General features: G+C 36.6%; 1 protein-coding gene and 1 pseudogene across 4 annotated transcripts; one reads left to right on the top strand and one right to left on the bottom strand.

The window, feature by feature from the left end:
• Positions 1-599: 599 nt before the first annotated feature.
• Positions 600-2062, top strand: LOC129299462 (nucleobase-ascorbate transporter 3-like; annotated as a pseudogene).
• Positions 2063-2272: 210 nt separating this feature from the next.
• Positions 2273-4437, bottom strand: LOC129299463 (uncharacterized). 4 transcript variants are annotated; one of them, XR_008590580.1, is made up of 3 exons: positions 3527-3675; positions 3284-3359; positions 2273-2831 (listed from the first exon to the last, which is right to left on the bottom strand). XR_008590580.1 is itself a non-coding variant. In XM_054937931.1 (3 exons), exons 1-2 carry the CDS (start codon positions 4410-4412, stop codon positions 3873-3875), a joined length of 462 nt encoding a protein of 153 aa, XP_054793906.1. In that variant the 5' UTR covers positions 4413-4437; the 3' UTR covers positions 2273-3359; positions 3527-3872. The 4 variants fall into 4 exon arrangements, 3 of the variants coding, with proteins under 3 accessions (XP_054793906.1, XP_054793907.1, XP_054793908.1); XM_054937931.1 differs by adding an exon at positions 4003-4437 and having other exon boundaries at positions 2273-3359; positions 3527-3924; XM_054937932.1 differs by lacking the exon at positions 3527-3675 and adding an exon at positions 4003-4437.
• Between the last annotated feature and the right edge of the window lie 5727 nt (positions 4438-10164).

Raw genomic sequence — 10164 nt, 5'->3', positions numbered from 1 at the left:
CTTTCAAGATTGAAAGGATACTTGGTTAATTGGAACAATAAAATAAAAGGGCAAAGAAGTTCATTAAATAACATTTCTTGTTCTACACACAGCTCGCAAATTGCGTGGAGATTGGACTTCCAATGCTTATTCTACTGATCATAACGCAGCAGGTTCAATTCTAAGCCTTATCTGAAACAGTATATTAGAGTTTCATAGTCCTCTGCCTTTTACATGACAACACCTTTTTTACGGTACCACACAGTATTTGAAGCGCATTCACGATACCACACATCATGTGCTTGAGAGGTTCGCTTTACTTCTCTGCATTGGCATTATCTGGGCTTTTGCAGCTGTCCTCACTGTGTCTGGTGCTTACTCTACTACTAAAGTACGTACCCAAGAGAGTTGCCGTACAGATCGCTCCTACCTCCTTTCTTCCGCTCCTGGTATGCTCAGATTCTACAACCTTTATCCATTCGTCTGAACTTCAATGCCCCCTTTTCTTTCTTTTTTTTCCTTGGAAACTGGTATTAAAGTACATGTTATTCTAGGATCAAAATTCCTTATCCGTTTCAGTGGGGTACCCCATATTCAGAGCAAGCCATGTCTTTGGGATGATGGGGGCTGCACTTGTCACCTCCGCAGAGGTCGAACAACTATTCCTTAAAACCATGGTCTTTATGTTATTCTATCTTCCCAGACAATGCGTTAAAATGGATGAAACTGGTTGGAGTTTTCTTTTCTGAAGAAATTTTGAATACTTGATGCAGTCAATGGAACTTTCTTTGCAGCGGCCAGGATTTCTGGTGCAACACCCCCTCCTGCACATGTGCTCAGCCGAGTATTGGGCTGCAAGTGAAGAATTATTCTCATACGCTTATATAGAGAATATATAATCCAACCTGTTTGTTTCTGACCTCCTAGTCCTATGTACAGGGCATTGGCATGCTGCTCGAGGGCATTTTTGGTGCTGCTGTTGGTACTACTGCGTCTGTGTAAGAAAGAAGAGTCCCGAGAATTGTATCACAACTTGATTTACTATCTTCCGATTCTTGTCACCATACTGATTGATACAATTGATGCTACAGGGAGAATGTTGGCCTGCTAGGACTAACTCATATCGGGAGCAGAAGAGTAGTGCAGATTTCATGTGGTTTCATGATATTCTTCTCTATTTTTGGTATACTATGTACCTCGACTTCTTAGTTGAGGGAATTTCATTTCAGTCATGCATTTCTCGATAATTGACTCGCCATGTCCCGAAACGTTCAGGGAAATTTGGAGCCTTTTTTGCATCAATTCCCTTGCCAATATTTGCTGCCATATACTGTATTTTATTTGCCATTGTGGGTAGGTGATTTTGCTATTATTTTTATCCATAGTTTTAGAATACAGACTACTAGTTATCTACATGACATTAACTTTCTGCGTTTTGATTCTTCTGGCAGCTGCTGTTGGGATTTCATTCATACAATTTGCGAATAACAACTCAATGAGAAATCTCTATGTTTAGGGCTAACCTTGTTTCTGGGATTTCCATACCCCAATATTTTTGTCACCAATACAGCACCAGATGGTCACGGTCCAGTTAAGACAGCTGGTGGATGGGTAAGCGAACTTTTCTTCGTTCCAAAGTGATTATTTAGGTCTTTATGGTTATTGGTCAAGTTATCTGATGTAGTTGATTTTGACACCAGTTCAATGACATTTTGAACACCATATTCTCTTCATCCCCTGCTGTGGCAATAATCGTTGGAACGCTTGTTGACAACACTCTGGAGGCAAAACATGCAGCTAACGATAGAGGAGTGCCATGGTGGGTGCCTTTCCAGAACAGGAAGGGCGATGTTAGAAATGACGAGTTTTACAGTCTTCCTCTAAGGATAAATGAGTATATACCCACCAGATTTCTTTGATATCCCCCCATTTTGTGCTTTTTCTTCCGCCTCCTTGCACGTTGACATCGTAAAATGCTGCCACTTTCATACGCAATCTTGGTTGCAATTTCATGAATGGATTCAAGTCTGATAGCAATGTACGCGCATAGTTCAATCAAAAAAATAACGCTTGGTTTATGTCATTGAGGGATGCATATTTTTGTTCCAAGGCGCACAGACGATGCTTTACTTAGTCTATGACAGCTTACCTCATGCATATGACGAAACTGCCATAGCAAAGTTAATCCCGGTAAAACATTAAACTACAAGGTGACGTGAGGTGAGGTCATGGAAATAGAAATTAAAAGTTTCAGAGCCTCCTAATGGGAAAAAAAAAAAAAAGAGAAGAAAAAAGAAAGAAAAATTATATTTCAATTGGTATTTAGGATTCTACAACGATATCTTACACTGACTCCTCTCCTGTGACTTACATATGGTTATATGTACAGACAAAAGCTTGTCTTACAAGCTTCCCCGATTCCTGTAACAACAATGATAAAATGATTTCCCTTCTCCTATACCCTTCCCCGGAGCAAAAATTATGATAGGGCTCTCGGTCTAATGCCTTTCCAAATGGTAGTCATAAGCACAAAACCATGCCCCAAGACCATAATCGTATTCTTTCATTGCGTTTTTTGCTTTGCTAATCATGGTAAACCCAAGTAGTGACTCTAGAACAAGAACCTAGAAGTCCTTCCGCAATTTCTGAATCAAGCTTTTCAAGTTGTCTTTTAACCCACGGAGGGTCATCTTGACTCAGCCATAGAGCTTCGCCAGTATCCCTGTGCTTAAAGTCAGGCAACTTCGAATTTGACTTGCGCTTCCTGTTATCCCACCACTCATGAGGATTGGTAAAAAACACTTGCCACAAGTGAAGCCGGTTTTCATAATCTTGGAAGCGAGTACTTTTCTCTGACGGATTAGAGAATAACGCGTTCGTCCACGACAAACACAAGAAATAGAAAGAACATAGTCAAAGTCAAAGTTATATGAAGCCACGATTTTTAAGATTCCAATTTAATTAAAACCAACTTCATCAAAAATGGAAGATAAGCCCTTTCCAATAAAGGAATATTCGTGTGAGGGGAAAATAGATTTTAAAATTGCAAATGTACATGTGCGCGCATAAAAATTACATAAGAAATATCTTCCCAGGAGCTCCAATCCGAACTATTTTAGATTTCAATCATTACTTCCACTTGCTCATGCCAAGAACTTCGGTTTGTCGAAAATATAGCCTCAATGTTCATATTACTTGGTCCAAAAATATGCAGCATTGTCAAACAAAAAGGATAACTGTCCCTGTGGGGGTGTGAGAGAGAGAGAGAGAGCAGGGAGCGGGTAAGCATGAATAAGCAACATACCTTTAGCAGATTCTAATACCTTATGCCCGTCGTAATATGGCCTTTTGGCAACAAAGTTGAACTCCTTGACAATTACCTTCAGAGAGGGGAACAAAACGAATTGTCAATTGTTTACGTTATGTTACATCACATCCTAAAGAAACTAGAACAAATAGCAAATTCTGTTCTAAAACAGCTCAAGCCGAGAATAATCAGACGAGGAATTACAGATGAATTAGGCATGCAAACAAAAGAAATATGGACCTTATAACACAATCGGATGTTTCCTCTCTCATCAACCTTTTCGTAAGACTCTAAATGACCGGAAGCAAAGATAAAATCGTTTGTTTTAAATGCTTCGAAGCAATTTCCCCCACACCGTTCAACATCAGAAAGAAAACCTGGTCACAAGCGGGAAAAAAATGTTTGCATTACAAACTATTCGCCAAACCATGACTTATGCTAGTAACAATTGTTTCAATTTGCAGCTGCAGAATTTAACTACGGCAAAGTGAATGGGACAATTTAACGCTAGAAAGTAGAAACAACAGGTGAAAATAAAGCACAGATTATAAAAAAGGTTAAACCGCAAGCCAGTTTGAACCCGATCTCACATGGAACAATTCATGGAAGCAAACGCAAACGATGCTATAAATCTACACCTGCAGAATAACAGTTCCAGCTGAACAAGCTCATCAATCTGACCAAACTTATGAACTCAAGTGAGTAACAAATCTCACCAGAAGGACGAGCCGTTGGAGGTTTTCACCCTTAGCGAAGTGTGCACCCCAGAAATACCGGTCTTTCGATTAAAAACCTGAGGATTGCGAGTGACGGAGCCAATTAAATTGACAGTATTGTCGAGCTGTTCGCACCACTCAATAATGGCGGGTCGCTGGAATTTAAGAGCGTGCTGATAAACCGCGCTACCAGCTCGGACGTCGTTGTCGAATGAGTTTCGCAAGTGATTGAGAGTCGAAGATGAAGAGGAGCGATAACTTTTTTGCGGAGAAGATAGTATAGCTCTGGCGAGATGGGAAATAACACGCCGGCACAGCATCGACTGAACCAGCTTAATGAATTCCCTCGGCGCAGATCGTTCAGGCGCACCGGCGTCGCTGAGTGCTTCAAACTTTTCCCGCCGATGCATTGTTTCTTTTGGGAAAAGTGAAATATCTTTCATTAACCTACATTTTTCTGACAGGGAATTCAGTTTTGTGAGTCTTGACTGATTAGGGCGTACTGTGTGGGGGTTTTCGGGGCTGGGCTACAAGCCTACAACGCCGTGATGAGTTCCATTGGGCTCTTAGTGGGCTCGAAATGCATGCCCAATATCGTAATTCAAATCTTAACTTTTTTTCTCTAACAAAAACCTGTCATGTTACGTACCAAAAAAGCCCATCGAAATGACAGTTTGGGCTTGGCCCGCTTCAGGTAAAAAAAAAATTGTAAAAAATCACATGATAAATTAAGTTTCAAATCCCCATATATTTGTATTTAATATATGACAGTATTGTAAATAAGATTGCCTTTAACAATAATAATTTATGTGTACCAGTAGAAAACACCGAAAGATAAAAAGGCTTCTGCCTCTTAGAATCAGGTTTATCATTGACAGAGAATGAAATCCATTACCAGTTTCGATTCTCTAATCAAGAGAAGGGGAAAGGGAAGTGGGAGAAAAGGTGACAATTTCTGAAATGAAAAACGAAGTTCATTACTAGTATTCAGTACACAGACCTCAATATCTGTTCCTCGCAAGTACATGAAGTGTCAATAGTCATGTATTTGCTTTCTGATGATATGTGTCTCTGAGGCGGAATCGAATGCTAATAATGTGTAGGGGTTCGGATCCTTGTTACTCTTTTGTGCTGTGGCAATTTTATTACATCCTTCTGCATTCTGCTAGGGACGATGTGCCGTGATTTCGTGTAGAGAAAGTTCCGATACCCCAGCCTTAGCCACAAAGGCATTGGCTTGCACTTCAGTCCTTTCCGAGTCCTCGCATATATATTAATTTATTATTACTCCCAACGCTCATCCTTCCTTCAAAACTGTATTTTTCTCTTGAACAAACTGAGTGAAAAAATGTTGCTACAATACTTTCCACTGTACTGACTTTCATTTTCTTCATGCGAACTTAGTGTTTCTCTGTGATTTTACAGAAAAGCAAAGATATCTGACACTGTGACGCTTGCCTAGCTGCCTAAAATGTCTGGAGCAGAGGAGTATATTCGCTTTTAGTGAAACGCAGAGGACGGAAAGGCGAATTCCACTTTTTTCCATCTGTCAATTCTGGGGCTCTCCATTCCACATCGTGCTATGCTTTTGACATAGTGACTGACACCTGCCTTATTGCCTGAATATTTCAAATATTCAAGTTAGGGCCGGAACCTGTTGACAAGCTGCCGTATTTTGATCAGTTGAGGAATCGGCGAAAATGGCGTTTCAGACCATTCTTGTCTCAGGGTGTATTATCAGATATAACGATAGTCTGGGTTTTGAATCTGAGCACAAATGAAAGGAGCATGGTTTCGATCCTCAAGACGTTAACTCGGTAACCGATAAGAAAAAGGCCTCACAGTGCTGACGGAGTACTGTACTGGACAATGTATAGTACTATTTTTGGCTTTTTACTTAAACGAATTTGCCGCAACTTTTTCGTATTTTACCACCACGTCACATCCTGCTTTGCTGCTTTATTACATCGAGCACATTTAAAATATGCATGGCAAGTTGGCAGCCTATAAAAAAATCCAACAATGACGCTATAAAGCGGGACACTTTTCAAGGTTGTGTATTTGTCCTCAGCCACCCCCAAACAATGTCCCCTTCACATCCCAATACACACACACACATTCGGTCATGTGCATGTTTTCCCAGCGCTTTTTTTTTTAAAAAAAAGTGGTTCTTTTTCTTGGCTCCTCACGGGCTTCCAGTATTTTTAATTCTCACGTCTGAGGCTTCTGAAAAGGACGGCAACGACCCGTTTTAATTATTATCATTTTTACTACATCAGGTCCAATTTTCAGCTCTTCATGCATTAATTATTTGATGATGACTATTTAGTACAGAACATTATGTTTGCCGATGATTAATTCAAGTGGTTCGCACTTGCAGTCATCGCGCGATAAACAAAATATCTTATTCTTAATTGGATATATACTTTTTCAAACAGTAATAATTCCGGTGGATATCGAACCACAGCTATCAAGTTACTTCTATATGCAAGCTGGCTTTCACATCACCTTCATTTAAAGAAGTTAATTTGAGATATTGTTATAGCACTCAATTACCAAAAGCAATGATGGTCAGTATTTTCTAATGTTACTGATATGGATAAAGCGTGACAAGATCATGTTCAATCCGCGTCGTGTAAATGACCACGATAAGTGTAATCTAGTCAATATGTTATAGTAAATCCATACTAACTAATAATTAAATTGTAATTGAATGAATCTTCGTGAGTAAGTCAAGGTAAGCCAACGGCTTCTACTTCTGGGACGCTGTTTTTTCAAAATTCCTTCTCGAGGTTTGTCTATATTAGGTTGAACCGTAGGGTCCATCAAGATTCGAAAAATAAAGTTTCAAGATTCTACATTATCTCATGCTTTAAGTTTTCAGCTATTTAGGGTGGCCATACTATCATGAACTAAACACATTTTTTCTGTACATTTATATGAACCAACCATGGCGATGTTGATCCACACACACTCATATATTTGTGATATTCAGCAAAACTGCAATATTTTTTATTTAATGAAATTAATATCGAGAAAAAAATATAAATCCTTTCATATGTTTGTCTGACCATTTATCGGTTAGCCCACCTTAGGTCCGTCCGATGAACTTGGGGTCCATATTCAAGCCGAATAATCAGTCAGATTTCTAGTCAATGTCCAAACAACCATCATTTTTTCTCAAACACAAACCAAGTGGGACGTAATTGTTTATACATTTCTGTTCAATTCTACTAAATAACTGCCACTCTTGCCTATAAACAGAAGTATATTTATTAGAATCTTTGATATTATTTTTGCTTTGTTTGCAAGTTTGTGATTCTGCCAGCTACACAACCAAAGTCATCATTGTCCATTGAATACTAAAAACCAGTTTACAAAAGCGTGTCCTTCTATTTGCCAGCTTTTATTTATTTATTATTATTATTGGTTATTTTTATCCTCTCAAAACAACCCTCAACGGATCCCTATTTCCCAATTGTAAAATTTGTTTAGACGATGATTCTCAAATTAACTGTGAGACTCTAGTCTCGATAAGAAAGATTTAATTCTGTTAAGTAATTAAAAAAATAAAATGCAATAACATGATTATTATTAACATGCAAAATAAAATTCACAACAATTCTCGTCATTTACAGGCAGTTAACCGCGGTGTGACTTAGCTTGTTGAGTTATTTCTCAAATATCAAACTTTACGCAATGTATAAAGAAATGTGTCTATTTATAACAAGCATCAAAGGAGTTATTTACATTTTAGATATTTCCAAAGGAAATTCCAATGAGAAGATGATTATGTGATAAATGAATATATTTTGCACGTGTAACGTTTAAATGAAGAATGATCTTATCTCTTGAGGCGTAAAAAATGAATGAACGAATATAAATAAAAAATGTTACCAGCTCAATATTTAAAAAAAATTATGGATTAAAATTAGATGAAATGTGTAGTTAAAGATTAAAAGGAAAAGAACTATGGCAAAGCCAGAAGAAACTATTCTATCTTAAATGATATTTTTTTAATACAAGGCCACGGCAAAACCGTGCAAAAAGACTATAGTCTAGTCATATCTAAAATCATGAGGTTATTACAGTCTATCGGAGGAAAATCTAAAATCATAATGTTAAAAGTATCATGCATCGATCGATGAGCTAATAGGTCAGCACATTTATTCACTTCTCTATAAATGTGGTCAAAGGTAACAATCCAGTTTCTCATTGTGAGTTCTTTGATCTTCCTAATGATGCCTGATAATGGATGACTTCCGCGGTATCCTCTGTTGATAAGCAACAATGCTACCACAGAATTGGTGTGAACATTGATTTTAGTTAAATTTATATTCCGGCAGAGATTGAGACCTTCGAGAATTCCCATAAGTTTGGCTGAAGTGCTTGGTGTAACACACCAAAAATTTTTTTTTTAATAATTTAACTCAACCATAGTTGGGTTACAGCCACCCAACACATTTTTATATCAATAATTTCGATATAAAATATTTTATAATTGGCTTCAACTCACACACTATAACATTTCAGATAAATTTTTACCTCCCACATGCCATTAGGCTAAATTACATTTGTCCATCCTTATACTCCCAACAAGTAAACTAAATCACATTTGTCCATTCTTATACTCCCAACAAGTAAAATAAGCAATTTAGTCAATTTTCAACACAAGCCAGTTATTTGGCCTTATAATCATGCCATTTTAACCAATCTAAAGTAAATCAAATATTAAAATTACAGTCATCCAAATTGTACCAAAAATAGAAATAGTTTGAAAGGCATGATTACATTTATATATTTATATAATTGACAATAAACAAAAAGCCCTAATATTGGCAATATAACACATTATAAATCATAAATTAAATACCCAAAAGAGACAGTGGATCTATACCACTAAGTCTCTGGGACTCCTCCACGTGTCACTCTTGGCTCTTCTCCTGAAAATTATTAACCACATAATGAGACTCAAAAGTCCCAGTAACCAAAGCCAATTTATGATAGTGTATACAAACAGTTAAGTGTGTGCTTACTAAGTGAGAATTAAAAATAATATAATTCCAACAAATATAAGAAATTTTATAATAAACACAAACAACCATCCTTATATCCCTCCATTAACCTCGAGCTATAGCCCTCACTCGGTGCTAAATTACCCGGCCAAAGGTAAATTAGCCCGAGCCCTTACAAGCCACCTATTGAGCTCCAATAGAGACGTACCACGTGGCACATAAATACAACAATAATAGCAAGTCTCCCAACACCTCCCACAATAATCAAACAAATTCATAATAATATTGCACAATTATACAATATTACAAAATTCATAATTTTCTCAATAATCATCCAATTAACATGAAGTAACACTAATCACAAATTAAAAGCATGGTTACCTTGTGGCTTTTTCAATAAATTATTCCTTAAAATTTCTCTCTCACCACAATCTTCACCAGTAATACAATCTACAAATAACATATTATTTATAAATATTAGTTTCAATTTTTGAAACTAATAAAATAATTCTAATAATAGAATTAAAAATATAACATAATTCCTAATCTCAATCTTAATACAAATCTATAGTTAATACTATTAAGTATAATTTTTAACTCCTCTTTTAATTATCAATAAACATTAATAATCTAAAAATCAACTTTTAAACTAATTTCTATTATCAAAATTTTCTTTTTATTTTATAAATTCGCACCTAAAATACTCAAAAATTAAAAATTAAGTCTCTAGCTTAGAATCATAATCCTATAGCCATAATAATTTATTTCTCATCCCAAATAATCATCTAAACCTCAATAAATCAACATATATTTTTAGATCTAGTCTAGAATTTGATCCATAAGCCACAAATTCAAAGATCACCAATAAATTTATACTCTAGAATATTTATTATACTACTAACAACCTCAAAAACCATATTTATTCAACATAAATTCATCCCTCTTCCATATCTTAAATTTTCTACCACTAAAAAAATCAGAAACCAAAGAAGAAAGATGACTAAGAAAAATTTTTAGAACACTTACTTAGTCTTGAAAAGCTTAAAATCACACCCTAAATATCCTATTAAGAACTCTTACCTTAAAAATTTAGATATTTCGCACCAGCAACTCGCTTCTCTCTGTCTCAGCTCGCGCGCAGGAAAGG

Source organism: Prosopis cineraria, unplaced genomic scaffold (assembly GCF_029017545.1).
Source record: "Prosopis cineraria cultivar Desert tree isolate PC_DT_omini unplaced genomic scaffold, ASM2901754v1 PC1166, whole genome shotgun sequence".
Classification (NCBI taxonomy): Eukaryota; Viridiplantae; Streptophyta; class Magnoliopsida; order Fabales; family Fabaceae; genus Prosopis; species Prosopis cineraria.
The sequence above is the reverse complement of the archived record's forward strand: the minus strand, read 5'-3'. Positions and strand labels throughout refer to the sequence as shown.

What these genes read in the sequence shown, in the direction of transcription:
- LOC129299463 (XM_054937931.1), bottom strand. Translation starts at nt 4,412, where the DNA reads ATGCATCGGCGGGAAAAGTTTGAAGCACTCAGCGACGCCGGTGCGCCT. An exon ending in TCCAACGGCTCGTCCTTCTG is followed by an intron (nt 3,925 to 4,002) that starts GTGAGATTTGTT and finishes GTTATTCTGCAG; the next exon opens with GTGTAGATTTATAGCATCGT.